Source organism: Macrobrachium nipponense, chromosome 30 (genome assembly GCF_015104395.2).
Source record: "Macrobrachium nipponense isolate FS-2020 chromosome 30, ASM1510439v2, whole genome shotgun sequence".
Taxonomy (NCBI): domain Eukaryota; kingdom Metazoa; phylum Arthropoda; class Malacostraca; order Decapoda; family Palaemonidae; genus Macrobrachium; species Macrobrachium nipponense.
The window spans coordinates 42,632,465-42,652,464 of NC_087218.1; the positions used below are offsets into that span (position 1 = coordinate 42,632,465).

Below are 20,000 nucleotides of genomic sequence, written 5' to 3' on the forward strand. Positions count from 1 at the left end.
CCTCAGATTTTAAAAACTGCTGAGGCTAGAGGGCTGCAAATTGCTATGTTGATCATCCACCTCCAATCATCAAACATTCAAATTACAGCGCCCTCTAGCCTCAGTAGTTTTTTATTTTATTTAAGGCTAAAGTTAACTATAATCGCACTACTGGCAGCGTTATAGATAATAATCACTTAGACCACCATCGGACCATGGCTGAGTTTCATGGGCCGCGGCTTAGAGTTTTATGGGCCATGGCTGAGACCATCACCGGACAGAAAATTCGATTGCGCCGCAGAAACTTTGGCGTATTTCTTTTATTTATTTCTTTTTAGTTCGTTCTACCACCTTTTGTGGTTACATGCTCTAAGTAATGAAGCAAGATGAGGATGAGAAATAATTGAATACCTATATTATCCAGTTATTCCTGATTCCTCCCGCATTCTTACCTTCTAGGTAATATATTTTAAAAGAATTAGTTACGTATCCATTTTCTCTCTCTCTCTCTCTCTCTCTCTCTCTCTCTCTCTCTCTCTCTCTCTCTCTCTCTCTCTTAGGAGTGAGAACCTTTTCCCAAGGGACTTTCTGAAAGGGGGAATAGCACTGACCCTTCAAAGGGAAAAGGTATGAGGAAGGAAAAACATATTTATAAATATATACTTTTTTGGCTATATCTAGCTATCTGTCTATCTATCTATCTTTCTATAGATATAGATATATACTGTAAATGTTTATATATATATATATATATATATATATATATATATAAATATTAATATATATCTATATACATCATATATATGTATATCTATATATATACATATATACATATACACGTATATATATATTGTGTATGTACATGTATATATGAATACACACATATATAGATAGATAGATAGATAGATATATAGTATATAGATGTAGTTTATCATGAATTTTAAATGTTCATATTTTTAGACCATGGATGTATCCTGCCACAAATTCGGTTCACGGTAGCACACCCTGCTAAATAAATAATAATAATATAAAAAAAGGTTGTAGTTGGTTGCATCTTCAGTATATTTCAATTAATGAGACAGTTGCGTGCGTTAGTTAACTTTATGACTGTGAAATTCTTGGAGATGGACTCCGTACCATTATAGTTGTTTTAATGCAGAGAGGCTACTTATAACGGCACGTATGCGGCACCAGATATCGTACATTCATATAATGCAGAGCCGGAATGCTTACTCCTTCCCAAATTTAGAACTCGCTTTATGCACACATGCGTTTAATATACTTATGTTGACTTTGCGGTTTTCAGTAAATGTTGAAATTTGTAATTTAAAATTTTGTTTTTCGGAAGGATAAAAATTATACTCATGCTTACTCCTTCCCAAATTTAGAACTCGCTTTACGCACATATACATTTTTATGCTTATGTTGAATTTGCGGTTTCAGTACATGTTGAAATTTGTAATTTAAAAGTTTTTTTTTTTTTTCGGAAGGATAAAAATTGTGCTTGTGCATTTTAATATTTCACTCAGGCTCTTGCAGTATACGATTGATCATGTGATCCTTGTGACGGTATATCATTATAAATATGATTGTATTTATTATTGTTGCCTTCCCGAATCTTCAAGTATTTTGTAAATCTCTCTAGAAAGAAATCACTCGGAAACTGGATGGACGTACCTGAAAGCTAACGTACTTACACCAAATTTACTAAAATGTTGTGCATACAAACGAAGCCCTGAAAACTCAGAAATAACAAATAGACGCAGCGAATGTGGTACTTCTCAGAATTGGGCAAATCTTCAGTGGAAGGTTGCCAGCTTTGTTGTTTTTGGGGAAAGGATTATTTTTCTTTCCCAAGTCTTCGGAGTTCTCGAAAGTGGTTGCAGTGGAAATGACCTCCTGTATTTATATATAAGTATATATATATATATATATATATATATATATATATAATATATATATGTATATATATATAATATATATATATATATATCATAGTAGATGCACGTGCACGTGACTTCATTACATAAGCGAGCCACGGGAAAATGACAGGCAGAAGGTCAGTACCAAGCGCCTTCTGTTTATTCAGGCATCGTCGGGGCACAAACCTGAATAAATAAACTATGTATATGTATATATACACATGTATATGCGTATATACATATACACTCGTATACACGATTATTTGTTGATAGATATGTATTAATCATGAAAGTCAAAACACAGCGTTATGAAACATGATAAATAACACTTCCATTGCGATTAATTCAAAAGATTAAGACTTTCATTGCGATCCGTTGAAGAAATTCGCATAGAAAATGCAGCAAAAAACTGTTTTGTTTGCAAAGGAAGAAAACTGGCTTCAAGCGCTGCTAACAATAATGTGGCAAATAGCTCGTCCCGCAGTAGGCAGTGACATTCAATCATTTTGTTTGTTGACTGAACAGGATAAGTTCCAAGATTTCGGTGAAGAATTTCACGTTCCCCACCACCCAACTTTTTTTTTCATACATATAAGGAGATGTAGCCTACTTTTTTTTTCTTTGCATAAGGAGGTACAATTGATCTGGTTGGATATACTTAGAAATGGCTACTTAGGTTTTGATTTGATGTTGTTGAAGTTTAAGATATCTTTATTTTGATCTTTGTGTGTGTGTGTGTGATTATAATGACTTTAACATGCGATTTGTTTATCACACATCACCACACTTGAAAAAATGAGAAACTGGGTGGGTGTAGGTCCTGGCCGGTTTCAGCTTGGAAATAAAGCTGAAACCGGTTAGAACCTACACCTAGTGATGTGTGATAAACAAATCGCATGTTAAAGTCATTATAATCACACACACACACACACACAAAGATCAAAATAAAGAGATCTTAAACTTCAACAACTTCAAATCAAAACCCATGTCACCTTGTACTATACTAGCGCCAACCAGATCAAGAGTAAAAAGTAGGTTACATTTCCTTACATGAATTAAAAAAAAAGTTGGGTGGTGGGGAACGAGAAATTCTTCACCGAAATCTTGGAACTTAACCTGTTCAGTCAACAAACAAAATGATTCGATGTCAATGCCTACTGCGGGACGAGCTATTTCCCACAGCATTATTAGCTGCGTTTGAAGCCAGTTTTCTTCCTTTGCAAACAAAATAATTTTGCTGCATTTTCTATGCGAATTTCTTCAACTGATCACAATGAAAGTCTTCATCTGTTGAAATGATCTTAATGGAAGTGTTATTTATCATGTTTTATAACATTGTGTTTTGACTCAATCTAAATCATATAATATATATATATATATATAATTATATATATATATATATATATATTATATATATATATATATATACTATATATATATTATATACTATATATAGATATAATCTTCATAACACGAAGATGAGATATGCCAATATCGTACCAGGAGAAAAAAGAATAAAAGACTCTAGTAGCTCGATAATTTCGCCTTCCACCAGGCCTCTTCAAGAGCTTTATTTTAAACTAAACAGAATGAGCATTACAAAAATTCAAAAATACTTTCCCCCACTGGGAAAAAAAAAATGCTTCATTCTGTTTTTGTAGTTAAAATAAAACTCTTGAAGAGGCCTGGTGGAAGGCGAAATTATCGCGCTATTAGAGTCTTTTATTCTCTTTTCTCCTGTGGACGATATTGACATATATATATATATATATATTATATATATATATATATATATATATATAATATATATATATATCTATATCTATATCATATCTATATCTATATATATAGTCTACTATATATATATATATATATATATATATATATATATATATATATTATATATATGATACATCTACATACAGATAACCTCAGTAATATGAGACAGCTGATGCCCAGAAACCCAACCTAACATTGGGCCTCACAATTAAAAATGGGAGTATTGTATTTCCCAGGAAAATCAATAGTGATAGTAACATTCGAAACTAGAGGAAATATTAAATGCATTTCCTTCCCAAAATGAATATTTTCACCTGCGGTAAGAGGCTGATTATGGAATTATTTTTTGTACCACAGAAATATAAGATAATCATATTATGATACATTACCCTTACTCTAGTCATATTGTTCTCTCTCTCTCTCTCTCTCTCTCTCTCTCTCTCTCTCTCTCTCTCTCTCTCACATACACACACACCTCACATATATATATGTGTGTGTGTGTATGTGCGTGAGAGAGAGAGAGAGAGAGAGAGAGAGAGAACAATATGACTAGAGTAAGGTTAATGTATCATAATATGATTATCTTTTATTTCTGTGGTACAAAAAATAATTCCATAATCAGCCTCTTACCGCAGGTGAAAATATTCATTTTGGGAAGGAAATGCATTTAATATTTGCTCTAGTTTCGAATGTTACTATCACTATTGATTTTCCTGGGAAATACAATACTCCCATTTTTAATTGTGAGGCCCAATGTTAGGTTGGGTTTCTGGGCATCAGCTCTCTCATGTTACTGAGGTGCATGAAATTTTTATTATTTTTTGAGTAATAAATGAGGTTAAAGAGTGAAGTTGTATAAAAAAAATAAACAGAATTTTCTCCATAGATTCGTAAAGTAATTCGGATTGTCTTAAGTTAGATTAGGTGATCTTTTACCTTTTTTTAGGGGGTTGGGGCCAACAGGTGTCCTTATTTGAAATCCCATAATGAATTTTTTCATGTATTTACCAGGGAAAGCTTTACTGGGTTAATTACGCCAAAAAGCAACGTTTCCTTAAATGGCAAAATTTGTTATAAAATTACAACTCTAGATTTAATGACTCCCCGAAATGCATGCAGGGTCACAGTGACCTCGGATAATGAGAGCTATTTAGACGTCTTATTACCGTATGAATTCATTATTGTAAATTATGGCTCCCTTGGTTGGATACCGCTTTAATTATTGCAATTAAAAGTAAATTTTTCTGACTGGTGTTCTCTGTTCTAAAAATAACTTAATTCTTGCAAATATATCGTAATTCTGCTCTATTAAAGAATGCACTTGGTATATTAAAGGAACGCTGCAGTTTCAGTGTTATTTAATTAATACCATAATTTTGACACGTCAGACAAGTTAGACATTCTATGTTAAGGTCGACGAACTCCTTGTACATAGTTTTTACTAAGTTTTTCTTATCAACATACACTCCGTAGGGGGGTAGGGCCGTCAGTGGACCTCATGCGGTACACTGTAGGCATTATTTAAGGTTCTTTGCAGTGTGCCTTCGACCCCTATCTGCAAGCACTTTCGTTCCTTTTACTTTACCTCCTTTCATAAGCCCTTTCTTCATCTCACTTTGCACCCTCTCCTAATATATACTCGATTCATAGTGCAAACTGCGACGTTTCCCTCCTGTTACACATTTGAAACCTTTTACGGTCAATTTCCATTTCAGCGTTGAGTGACCTCATTGGTCCCAGTGCTTGGCCTTTGACCTAAATTCTACATTGAATTCAATTCTTAAACTTACAAATATAATATTATGATGTATCACTAGTCTGTGATACAGCCGAATATCTTCATTGAGCACAGTTACTGTAGATGGAAGAATAAAGCTTTGCGTGTCGAATTACGGTAGGATAGAGCCAATGCAGACACCGGGATGGAAAAATTGGGAGGGAATTATTCTGTTATAAAGCAATGCTATCTGACCACCAAGTAGCAAGTGTAGACTCGTGGGTCCTGTCCATGAAAGGGGAATGTAAACTTACGCAAAAAAAGAAAAAAAAAATAAGGAAGTTTGACAGCCTGGTGGAAAGAGGCCACAGAGAAAGGATATCAGCCATAAGTAGAGAGCAGTGCAGATGCGTCTGACAGCAGTGAAGTGAGTGCAAAGTAGTGCCAACAAATAAGAGTTTGTAATGCCTACAGAAAATAATTAGGTTTATGTACTGGCAATCATGTCCAATAAAAGCCTTTGTAAGCAAAGCTTACTTATCGCATTGACCGTGTTATTATAATGGGTCCCAGTAACACACGAGAGAGAGAGAGAGGAGAGAGAGAGAGAGAGAGAGATAGAGAGAGAGAGTGGAAAAATCATGCTACGTATTAGGATGATGAGCGATGCACGATAACTGTAGAATTTCGTAAGCATACCATGAGACAGAGTGATTCAATTTTTGCAGGATCGATAAAAGCAGCTCTATTATTTACCAAGGGTAATTCCAAAGTAATTACGTTAAGTTCTTTGTCGTCTTCTGTATTACCTGAATACAGCGCAGGGTTGTCATCACCGGGCAAATTATTTAACTTTTCTGGAGGATATCAAACTTGATCTACGAGTCTTGACCCTTTAAGAGAAAAGTTTTTAATAAGAGTAAAGTAACTGGAAGTCTATGGGTTTACTTTCCACGTGTTTGATTTTCTTGTGACGCATTTGGTGACAGTACGAGTTGTGGTGAAGTCTACTGTGATGTCCGTCAAATTGCAGCGCGTTGTTTACGATAAGTAGGTGCTATAGCAGAAATGTTTTTCTTTCTTTTACATTAGTATTATTGTAGGATTAGAAACGGTGACCAATAGGGAGAACTGCAAAAGACAAGGGATTACGAAAGGAATAGCTTAGAATAAAGAAAGATGAGTACGGTATGGAAATGTGGAATAAAGTGAAAAATAACAATATCATTTGTGCATAAAAATAAAAATTCAATCCAAACCACAGACTATATGTAACGGGTAATAACGGAAATAAAGATTATTATTGTTGTAGAGCAGTGATGTTATACGGTCTATTATCTCGACGTGGAAAACCTGCAAAAGAAAGATAATAAATAGGAAATGAACGTGGACCCAGCAAAGGGCTTCCAATAATTCAGTGATCATACCACGTGTTTATTCAGCTGCGTCAGAGTCTGATACTTGATTAATACATGTGGCATTTAGAGCTTCACTTTGGGGACTGGTTTGTGAATACTGCAAGTTTGAAGGAACGAAATTAATATCGTTTCCTAAATATAAATCAGGAGACTGGATTTATTTGGAGAGAGAGAGAGAGAGAGAGAGAGAGAGAGAGAGAGAGAGAGAGAGAGAGAGAGAGAGAATTAGTAGTAATTTTGGAAGAAAAATTAACAACGGTGATTGAATTTTAAATGTTAATCCCATGACGTGATTTGTCATAAATGTTGGCGAAGATAGATTTGTTTATTGATTTTTTGATATTACAAGTCTCATGAGCGTAATGTATTGTAAATAGGGTGATAAATTATTTTTCATGATGGAGTATAGTTATTTAAACATGGTGAAATTATTTTTCATGATGGAGTATAGTTATTTAAACATGGTGAAATGAAAAAAATTAACTGGAGAGAGTTTTGCTTGTTAATTAGTGACAATTACAAGCATGGTGATACGGGGAAATGGGATTCTAACGAGATGGGAAAAGATGATTTTCGTGACTGATGTTTAAATATTAGTCCCAAGACGTGATTTATCATATATATATATATATATATAAAAAGAATATATATATATATATATATATATATATATATATATATACATATATAATAATATATGTATATATATATATATATATATATATATATATATAATATATATATATATAATAATGCAAAAAATAGGTTTGATATTAATATGTGGATATTACAAGTCTGGTCATGTGATCTATGTTGCAAAGAGAGTGATAGGGTAATTTTCACGATGGATAATAGTTATTTCAACCTAGTGAAATATGTAAAGAAATAATTACAGAGAGAGAGAGAGAGAGAGAGAGTCAGTTAGGCAGCATGATTTTCATAAATTCAGCTGCTTATGACGAGGGGAAAAAAGCAGCCAAGTTTAGAAGAAAACTTTTCTCTTGCGAAGAAGGAAGTTTGTTTCAAAGAGAGAGAGAGAGAGAGAGAGAGAGAGAGAGAGAGAGAGAGAGAGAGAGAGAGAGAGAATAATGATATAATTTATACAATCTAAACGGGAAAAATAAAACCGAAAACGCCCTTAACCCATCCTCCCCCAAGAAACACAAAAACAAACAAACAAACAAACACACACACACAAGCGAAAACACAAAGATGGCATACTGACGCTACTGAATCTTTTTAACGTGTTTTGAAAACCATCTTTTTTCGGGATGTTTATTCGATCCTGCGTTGATAGGCTGGGAAGTCTCTTTGATGTTTTTGCCCCAAAACTGCTCGGCGATCACACATTTATACGGTCTAACGATCTCTAGTAGATACCGCCATCAGGGAGACAAACAAGAGAAAATTAGGCGAGAGAAAATAACGCAGAATCTTGCGAAGGTGTGGAGCATGCAATATATTATATATATATATATATATATATATATATATATATATATATATATATATATATATATATATATATATATATATCGAGCTACAATGTCCTTTAAATATTTAATTCGCTCTACCTCGGAATTAAATATATTTCATATATGCTTAACCGAAGGAGAATTTTTTCGCGGTAGTGTAGTAGGTAAAAGCTTCACTGACGTTCCTGGATTTGGAAGGATCCTGGGTTCGCGCCCCGATCCAGGCAAGTCTATTATCGAGAAAAAATTCCCCTTCGGTTAAGCATATATGAAAATATATTAATTCCGAGGTAGGTGCGAATTAGATATTAAAAGGACATTGTAGCTCGATATATGTATATGAATCACGGAAAAGTGATATGACTTATACTTGATCACGATATATATAAAACGTGATGCTATGTAAAAATAGAGGCTTTTGCCACGAAGGAAAAATCAAAAGCGAGATAGCCAAGCACTTTCGGTCTAGTGCATGGCTATCTCGCTTTTCATTTTTCCTTTGTGGCAAAAACTATATATATATATATACTATATATATTATATATATATATATTATATATATATATATATATAGATATATATATCATATATATTCTATATATTATATATATATATATATAAAATGTTAGTCTATATACATATAGGTATATATGATATATATAATATATAGTATAATATATATATCATATATATATATATAGTATATATATATATATATATATATATATATATATATATATATATATATAAAATCTTGAATAATATGAGAATGATGAAAGGAAATCGCAGTAATTTACTTCTCTTGGCATTCACATCTTCTCTGAGCAATTACTGAAGATTTTATATATATATATATATATATATATATATATATATAATATATATATTATACATATATATATATATATATCTATATATATATATATATATATAATATATATATGTTAATCTTGAATTACGTGGTGAAGATGAAAGGAATCGCAGTAATTTTAAGGCTTCTTTTGGCATTCACCCCGTCTTCTCAGAGCAATTATTGAATTATTGAAGGTAAATTTCTGGTCAGGCAATATCCTACACAATTTGTCAGACAGTTACTATCCTGTTTTTGAGTAGAAAGCGCCGGTACCCTTCATAATTGGGTTGAGTGGTGGGTGGCAGGCCGCATCGAACTGTAGGTTTTATGAATTTGAGCTCGTCGCTTTACAACCGATCTGCCGGGTGTTTGTTCGTGTGTATATATATATATATATATATATATATATATATATATATATATGACTGGTAAAAATGTTCTGTAACAACAGAATTCCATCTAATAAAGGAGCCCATAAAAACACCAAAATACTTTAGCCAAATCCCTGATTAACGTCCAACAAAAGACATCTCCCAAAGACTCTGGGGTCTATGAGATCCCATGCCAGGACTGTGACCAATCTTACATCGGATTTACAGGTAAATCACTTCCCCAGAGATTAATACAACACAAACGGTCAGTTAGGTATGGACAACAGAACTCGGCTATTTTCAACCATATAAATGAACATAACCATAGAATAAACTGGAATTTGTCACGTGTAATTTATAGCAGCAACTGCCGGTAGAAGAGTCAAATGATGGAATCGGCCTTAGTAAAAGAGAAGCAGGTAATGAACATCTCAAAAGGCGGGTGGATCTCAGATGTCGTCGACGCAGTTTTCATTCAACCAACGCTTAAGAAGATTAAAGGAAGATTATCAGCGGGGGTGACCTAAATTGGCTTACTTGTGGACGGATCTCTTGGTATAAATACCACCTTTTTTGTAAACTTCTCATTCATATACCTGAAGAGAGAGACAGCAGTGTCTGAAATATAGTACTTTTCTCTCTACATTTTGGTGGTGTTTTTTATGGGCTCCTTTTATTAGATATATATATAATATATATATATATATATAATATATATATATATATATATATATATATATATGTATGTATAAATTGTATGTAGAATCTACGGGTCGTCTTTACCAGATACATATGTAATTGTAATAGGTGCAGTGCCCTTGTTACTTCTCGAATTCTCTGCCCTGTTTTGGATATGCTTGTCACTACAAATCCTTAGGATCCAGATGTAAGAAATATGAGGAAATTATGATGTCTGGGAGCGGGAAACGAACCCGCGATACCATAATCACGACGTGGTCGCGTTACCGACTTGACCACGAGGAGGTCAGGTCGGCAACCAACGTGACCTCATAGCTATTATAGTGACCCGGGTTTGATTCCCGCTACCGGACATCATAATTTCTTTATATTTCTTGCATCTGGATCTTGAGGCTTTGTAGTGACATGGGGTATCCAAAAAAGTGCGAAGCATTGGAGAAAGAGAGCATTGTGGCTATTACAATTACATGCACATACACATATATATACATATGAATAATTATCACATCACCGTGATTCATATAAATTATTCGAGCTACATCTACTAAAAAATTCCCCTTCGGTTTACATATATGAAAATATATTAATTCCTAGGTAGAGCGAATTAGACATTAAAGGACATTTGTAGCTCGAATAATATATGTTTTAATATCAAATATATATATCTATATTATATATATATATATATATAGTATACATACATACATACATATATGTTATATATGATATATATATATATATATATTAATTATGTATGATGTAATATATAATATAGATATAATTATAATAATATATTTAATATTATATATATATGTGTGTGTGTGTGTGTGTGTGTGTGTATGTGTGTGTATGCATATTATATTCTCTGCTGTTGTTTTTCTTCAGGCTGAGCCCGGCTCCCTAACCCCAGCGTAATCTAAAATTCGAACTTTTTACACGTATAAAAATGGAGAGGGATCATCATTCCTGCTCTGTTGACACCTGCTGAGGGTTTTATTGCAATTTCAATATCAGGAGACGACCCGAGGGGACATAGAATCAACTTTTCCTTCGTTCCCTTCCTCTTACGGCCCACTTATTCGCACCTCCCACAAAGCGCCTTTCTTTCTCTCTCTCTTGACGTCCAACAGCTCCTCCTCTGACTCACGGAGGGGCAATTTGGCCGCTGACCAAATGTCATGCTGAAGTCAGCTACCAGGGTGTCAGCTGGTGGTTCCTGAGTGTCAGTCAGATGCGAAAAGAGAGAGAGAGAGAGAGAGAGAGAGAGAGAGAGAGAATTTAACTAGTGTTGACAGATGATTGTTGTAGCAAATGAGGTACGGCTTGTCGTCGAGAGATGACTGGTCCCTTTGTTATAATGTCTCATGATTTATTATCCAAGTCTGAAGAAAATTTGATGGTTTCGGGGACTTCGTTCTTAACTTTCCTAACTCATATTAATTTCTGACTATTTTGGGCGATTAGGAAACGGTGATTTATGATGTTTATCTCAGTCAGTGAACAGAAATGAAGATTGCGCTCTCTCTCTCTCTCTCTCTCTCTCTCTCTCTCTCTCTCTTTCTCTCTCTCTCTCTCTCTCTCTGTCACACACATATATTGTAGTATGTGCATATATATATATATATATATATATATATATATATATATATATGTTATATATATATATATAATTTATATATATATATATAATATATATATATATACATATACATATATATTGACAAAACGTCTTTACTATTTAGATACCGGGTAGTATTGGCCTTCCGGTACTCAACAACTCTTTCTGGTATGCGGTTGCTACCCACATGCACTATTCTACTGTATGTAAACCACCTTGATTGTCTAACTATCATATAATACGCGTATGAAACATTTGTTCACGCGTTTACCGTCTATGTAGCTTTTTCCTAGCCTCCGTTAATTCTTGTACCAAAACCATGACTTCCTCTTCCTTCCACATCAGCTTTTCTTATTCAGTGGCCGTCTCCCAGGAGCAGCCTGTTTGGTAAGGGTTGTTAGAGAATCTAATTTTGACTCAACACACTTACCGGGGAAGGAGATGGATATAGCAGGCTCGGGCGGCTGCACAAACCAGGTTAAGACTACTGCCAGAAAAAAAAAAAAAAAAAAAACTTTCACTGGAGTTCACCTTTTCCATTTTACTCAGAGGAAATCGGCAGTCTTTGGATGACACGCTTCAATAGCTGCTTCTCTGAGGGGGGCAATAATATTGAGACGACGCTTTTGAACAGCTGTTTCGCCGAAGGAAGTCGACTCTTCTGATGACACGGCTCTGGGAACTGCTAATTCTGAAGGAGTCGACAGTCATCGGATAACGCTGTTTCCCAGTATTGTATTCAGAAAACGCTGTTGAGTAACTGTTTCCCCACATTCATATAATGTTGAGAAACTGTTTCTCCGAGAATCGTCGACACTGTTGAGCAACTGTTTCACCTGTGGACTATATTGAGATAACGCTGTCGAATAGCCGTTTCTCAGAGTAAGTCGACACTTTTCAGTTACAGTTTCCGATGGGAAGTCGACAACATTCAGATAGTAAAGTTAAGGAGCTGTTTCTCTGAAGAATCGACCATATTCAGATAGTGCAGATGATGAACTGCTCTCTGAAGAGTCGACACTATTTAGATAGTGCAGATGATGAACTGCTCTCTGAGGAGGTCGACACCATTCAGATAGTGCAGATGAGGAACTGTTCTCTGAAGAGTCTACACCATTCAGATAGTGCAGATGAGAATTTTTTTGCCCCCCCCCCCCCTTCCCCCTTCCTTGAAAAAGAGTCGTACACTATTCAAGATAGTGCAAAGATGATGAACTGTTCTCTTGGAGAGTCGAGACTTATTCAGATAGTGCAGTTATCGATGAACTGTTTCTCTGAAGAGTCGCACTATTCAGATAGTGCAGAATGAGGACTGTTCTCCTGAAGAGTCGACACCATTCAGATAGTGCAGATGATGAACTGCTCTCTGAAGAGTCGACACTATTCAGATAGTGCAGATGATGAACTGTTCTCTGAAGAGTCGAGACTATTCAGATAGTGCAGATGATGAACTGTTCTCTGAAGAGTCGACACTATTCAGATAGTGCAGATGAGGAACTGTTCTCTGAAGAGTCGACACCATTCAGATAGTGCAGATGAGGAACTGCTCTCTGAAGAGTCGACACTATTCAGATAGTGCAGATGATGAACTGTTCTCTGAAGAGTCGACACTATTCAGATAGTGCAGATGATGAACTGCTCTCTGAAGAGTCGACACTATTTAGATAGTGCAGATGATGAATGCTTCTCTGAGGAGGTCGACACCATTAGAAGTGCAGATGAGGAACTGTTCTGAAGAGTCGAAACCATCAGATAGTGCCAGATGAAAATGCTCTGAAAGAGTCGACAATATTAGATAGTGCAGAGATGGGAATGTTCTCTGAAGAGTCGACTATTAGATGTGCAGATGATGAAACTGCTCTCTGAAGAGTCGACATATTCAGATAGTGAAGATGAGGAAACTGTTATCTGAAGAGTCGACCACTTCAGAAGTGCAGATGAGGTACTGTTCTCTGAAGAGTCGACACCATTCAGATAGTGCAGATGAGGAACTGCTCTCTGAAGAGTCGACACTATTCAGATAGTGCAGATGAGGAACTGCACTGCTCTTTGAGGAGGTCGACACCATTCAGATAGTGCAGATGAGGAACTGCTCTCTGAAGAGTCGACACTATTCAGATAGTGCAGATGATGAACTGCTCTCTGAAGAGTCGACACTATTCAGATAGTGCAAAAATGAGGGAAACGCACTGCTCTTTGAGGAGGGTCCGACACCATCAGATGTGCGATGAGGAAATGCTCTCTGAAGAGTCGACACATTCAGATAGTTGCAGATGAGAAACTGCTTCTCTGAAGAGGTCGACACATTTCAGATAGTGCAGATGATGAACTGTTTTCTCTGAAGAGTGACAACGATTCAGATAGTGCAGATGAGGGAAACTGTTTTTCTGAGAGTCGACACCTATTCAGATGTGCAGATGAGGAACTGTTTCTCTGAAGAGTCGACACTATTCAGATAGTGCAGATGATGAACTGTTCTCTGAAGAGTCGACACTATTCAGATAGTGCAGATGAGGAACTGTTTCTCTGAAGAGTCGACACTATTCAGATAGTGCAGATGATGAACTGATCTCTGAAGAGGTCGACACCATTCAGATAGTGCAGATGATGAACTGCTCTCTGAGGAGCTCGACACCATTCAGATAGTGCAGATGATGAACTGCTCTCTGAGGAGGTCGACACCATTCAGATAGTGTAGTTGAGGAACTGTTTCTCTGAGGAAGGCAGCCACACTCTAAACACTCGAGTAACTCTTCGAGGAAGCAGAGTCTTCTGATTACACGGTTCAGTAACTGTTACTCTAAATAATGTCGATATCTTTATAACTACACATTTCGATAACTGTTCTGAGAGGGAATCTTTTGCGTTTTATTAGCCAATTTGAGTACAGAAGAAGTCAGTAATAAGAAGAATAAAGAAACATTTATAAAAAAAATAAACGCTGCTGAAGTAGCCATTATTTTCAATAATAATAATAATAATAATAATAATAATAATAATAATAATAATAATAATAACAACAACAACGTAGGCATTATAATTTGGTGTATATTTCGGTACACAGTAGCGTAGACGATATGATACTTATGTACAAATACAGTCCAATGTATACGTATATATCAAGCCCTGGTAATCAGAACTCACTATCGCATATAACGAACTTGAGACCTACTTGTCCGGAAGTTTTCCAGCACCATTTTGAATCATTTGCTTTTCGCTCGAATACTCTCTCTCTCTCTCTCTCTCTCTCTCTCTCTCTCTCTCTCTCTCTCTCTCTCTCTCTCTCCACTTTTCCGTAAGGATGCGCCTTATTATTTTTTTTCTATCCAGCAAGATAGGAGTTGGTTATTACGATTTGCCTTTTGATTTCAGTGGAAAAGCTTAACAGCTGTTCCGTGTAATGAGAATTCATATCTTCGAGTAGATTTTCTGGGAATATCCTACTGAGGTATATCTTCATTTTAATGAGTTTCCGATGTCATGTTTCGATCAAGTTACAAAGTTATGGGTAGTGCAGAGATGGCGTTACCTGATCATACGTAATCTGTAGTGCTTGATAAATTAATGCGTAATTTGATTTGATTTGAAAGGTGTTTGGAGGAGAGGTGTTCTCATGTTGTATTAAAGGACGAGTGGCATGGAGATGGAAAAGGATTAAAGTAAAAAGCTCTCCAAGACCTTGAGGAGCTTCTAGATTTGTTTAAGAGAATCAGTTATAATTTTTTTCTTCTTGTTTCATGAAGAAATTTTCTTTTTGTTTCATGAACCTTTTTATTTTTGGTCTAGATGCTAAAAGTCTGTTTATGGTGAGATATTTGAATTATTTATCGTGAGTGGAGCAATACGATTTTTATTGTTAATGATGAAGCATTAAAAGTGTATTTTAATTGTATATAAACCTTTGTTGTGAGTCATTTGGTGTTTTTCATTGGAACGAGTATCATTATTTATATGAAGCATAATTTATCTTACTTTCCTAATGAAGCATTTGAAGACATCGCGTTTGATGTGCCTATTTGCCGTAATTCATGAAGAATTTTTCATTTGTTTTCATTCGTAAAAGAAGCATTCCCGATTTTTTGCGTTTTGTTTTTTGTCGTTTGAGAAACTTGAATAGATCTATTCTTTACAGAGGTGCCAGAGTATGAAGGCAAGTATTTTGATGCCCTGTGAATGTTATTCAGGAAAGTTTTTTTTTCTTCTTCTTCATCGGTATAACTAGTGTTAAGTCCGATTACATCATACATAGCTACGGTCTCGTCAGGTCTTTAGTAAAAGGGTTCATATAATGATCGTATGCAGATTATGCCACTAGTGTCTGATTTTGAGAGGTTGTTGTTTTTAGCTTTTTATCTGCGTGTTTTTTTCCTGTGCTCTTTAAAAAACCTGTATTTGTTTGTTCAATTTCGGGTTTATTCCGTTATTCATTGTCAAAAAGCGTTTTTGTTTTTGTTTTTCGTCAATGAACGTTTCTGTTGTTAGTTTTCTGTTATTGAAATGGCTAATTGTCTGGCCCTCCGCACTGTTTCTGTCCACCCTCAGATCTTAAAAACTATAGAGGCTAGAGGGCTGCAAATTAGCATGGTGATCATCCACCCTCTAGTCACCAAACATACCAAATTGCAGCTCTCTAGCCTCATTAGTTTTTATTTTAGTGAAAGTTCAAGTTAGTCATAATCATGCGTCTGGCACCCTGCAACACATGCCACCACCGGGTTGTGGCTGAGAGTTTCATGGGCCGTGACTGAGAGTTTCTTATAACATTATACTCTGTACAGAAAACTCGATTGCGCCGAAGTTTTGTACTTGTTTTTATTTTTAGCGGTTTTATTTTTAACTAATTTCCTCCGCAAGTACTGAAAAACATTCCCGGGTTAGCTTTTATTCTTCATTAAGAAACGTTTGTAGTTTATCATTGTAACTCGTGTCTTCCCTTATTCCTAGACAGAACGTTTTTAACTTATCATTATCAGCTTATTTTTTCCCTTCTTCGTCTTCAAACAGTATTTAATTCGATTCAGATTCGAAAGATATTTCCTCATTTGTACTCCCTAAATGAAGAGTATTCATTCACTCGGAGACTCTACATAATTCTCTCTCTCTCTCTCTCTCTCTCTCTCTCTCTGTGCTCGCCACCATTCCGTAATTAATGTGCGGGACTTGTTTTTTTTTTCTTAATCCAGCGAGGCTCATTTCCGTAACCATTTGGTAACTCTTTAGGAGTTGGTTATTACGATTTACCTTCGGATTGTAGTGGAAAAGCTAAGAAGTTGTTCCGTTTAATGAGATCGCTGAATATCTTCGAGTTGATTTTCCGGGAATGCTCTACTGAAGTACATCTTAATTCTGATAAGCTGCCGATGCTCAGGTTTCGATAGCATTACGAAGTTTTGAATAGTGTAGAGACGGGAAGGTATAGCGTGATCGACTATAGTTTGTGAGTGAATTAATTTTTCATCTTTATTTTGTTTGAAAAGTTTTCGAATGAGAGAATTTCTTGTTTATTTAATGATTATAGCCACAGAAATAAAAAAAAAAAGATGAAGAAAACAGAAAAAGCTCTCCCAAGGCTCGGGTGAATTTTTAAAAATGTGAGTAGCATTTATTTTTGTTTGAGAAATGTTAGTTGTCAATTGTTCAGACTTCAATTGTTTGGGTCGTGAAATGTAAATGTAGTGTGTTGATAGTGAGATATTTTAATTATTTATGGTGAGTGGAGTATTACGATTTCCCAGTGAAGCGTATTTTTTATACGTGATGTAGCATTAAAGTGTATTTTATCGTTGAAGTAGCGAATGAAATTGTATATATAAACTTTTGTTGTTGTAAATCATTCGGTGTATGTCATTTGGAAGGAGTATCACATTATTTATATGGAACATCATTTCTCTTACTTTGCTAATAAAGCATTTAAAGACATAGCGTTTGAAAAGCGATATGCGGATTTACTAAATAGTTCATGAAGCATGTTCCATTTGTATTAATTTTTCATTTGCTTACATTCGTGAAAGAAGTATTTCCTTTATTTTATTAATTTTTTTTTTTTTTTCGTTTCAGAAACGAATGGATTTAGTCTTTACAGAGGCACTAGAGTATGAAGCCTATATTGATGTCCTATGTATGGTATTTAGTTAAGCTGTTTTTCACCGGTATTATTAGAAAAAAGCCTAATTACATCATAGTTACGGTTTCGTTAGGCCTCTATGAAAAGGGTTCATATAATGACTATACGGAGATATTCCACTCCAGCGTCTGATTTGGAGAGGTCGTTATTTTGACCTTTTTATCACCTTGTTTTTCTCGTTGCAATAATCGTTGTGACTTGAGTAGTTTTCGGCTTTATTTCCTTATCCTTCGTCAAAGTAGTTTTTCTCTAGTTCAGACCAGGTCCGATATTATATCTGTTTGCTAGTTTATTGCTCTCTCTGAATCCAATCATCTTCAGTAAATGGCTGGCACTGTAAAATAATGAATCTTAAAAAAAATGTCCTGTTTGTTTTGGGTGTTTATTCCAAAAAAAGATCGCTAAGTTGATCGCAATTATGTGATCCAACATAATCCAATTCCTGAATGCAGAGAATGCGGGACACTTGTACACCAGTCAAACTGTAGAAAGCAATTGAAACAGAATTTTCAACTTCTCAGTATACTAATAGATTCGTTAGGAGTTGCAGTGTATTCGATCAAATCTGATATATTGATTAAAAACAAACGCCTCGGCCAGCTTGTTTAGGAGTAGTTATACCCAAGGTAATTTCAGTTCGATATTACACACACACAAACATATATATATGGATATATTTATAAATATAAATATATTTATGTATATACATCTGAGACTATTCTTATGCCAATGGCAACCACGCTTTCTCTCTTGTGGGGTGCGGAAAGGAAATTACTGTAATTGAATTCTCGCCAGTCTGCGTGGTGTGAAAGTTAAAAATAACTTGGGGGGTGGGGGGGGGGCGGGGGGGGGGGGGCGTGTTTGGGTTGCCAGCCCCATACCCAGTACTGATATTGAAAAAATACATAAAAAAATATAGAATACTAGGTCTTGGGAGTTTTTGAAGATGCGTAAATATAATGTAGAAGAGGAGAAATGTATATGATATCTGGTTTGTTTATTGAGATAAAAGCGAATGTGTTAATTCAGTACATATTGAATTAACACATTAACACATAACAGTAATGTGTATGACCCAATAATTGTACGTGTTTGAGAATTTCTGGGTCTTGTGTCTTGACAGGTTTGGAGATTATGAAAGGAAGATTGTGCCGGGGGATTTAAATGCATAAGCATGTTGGTAGGTATCAAGTTCTTATGGTAAATGGGAGGTTGAAATCTTGTGGATATGGTTGGCAGTTGGTTTGACTGCTGGAAACACTTATATGAATGGAGAGTGAGTATTTGTTAGTGCTTAGTAAATGGACGAACAATTTTACTGTTGTTATGGTGAAGTGATCAGCGGCTAGAATGTGTGTGGTTACAATTTGCTTGCTTTTAAACTTCAGATAGATGTAGGTTCAAGATATAGAAACAGGTGGTGAAAATGTGGTTATAACTGTAAACAGAAACAAGTGAGAAAATGAGGAGACACTGCAAAAATAGGCTTATAGTTGTTGACCGACAGGTGGAGGGAGACATGATTGTGCAAAACTTCAGGATGGGGATAAGAGACTCGGCGAAGAAAATGTTTGGTTATAGGAGTGCAGGAGGAGGAAATAAAAATAGTTAATGGTTGCATGAAAAATCGCAAGTCTAGTGAAAGGAAAGAGTACTTACTCTATTGAAAATTATTTAAGTGCAGTTGCAAGTCATTAGGGAAGATTGTATATACGAATACATGAGTATGGAAAAAGTATCAAAGAAGAAAGTGAAATAGAAAGAAAAAAATCAGTTAACAGAAATAATAGGGTGAGAAAGTGAATAAATACAATATTTTGGGTGAGTAAGAAGTTTGTCTATAGAGGAGAAAATGTATAGTGAAATAATAATGAACTAAAGGATCTTAGAATAAAAAGACGTAAATGGCGAGGTGCTTGCCGAAGTGAAACCAATCCAGGGTCCATAAAGTAAGTCCTCTGATTTGGTGAATGTAGAAGACAGACACAAGGTCGGCATGGACTTCCTAATAATGGAAAGAGCTAGTTTCAGTTTCAAAGCGGTTG

General features: G+C 35.3%; 1 protein-coding gene across 2 annotated transcripts in view; it reads left to right on the forward strand.

Moving 5' to 3' along the window:
* Positions 1-20,000, forward strand: part of LOC135202472 (uncharacterized) — a 200,741-nt gene that overhangs the window by 38,728 nt on the left and 142,013 nt on the right. The window contains exon 2 of one of the 2 annotated variants that reach the window (XM_064231880.1): positions 17,889-17,954. The exons of the other annotated variant lie outside the window; for it this stretch is intronic. Coding sequence (XP_064087950.1) covers positions 17,895-17,954 — 60 coding nt within the window. The 5' untranslated portion in view covers positions 17,889-17,894. The remainder of the gene's footprint in view (positions 1-17,888; positions 17,955-20,000) is intronic. 2 annotated transcript variants of the gene reach the window in all.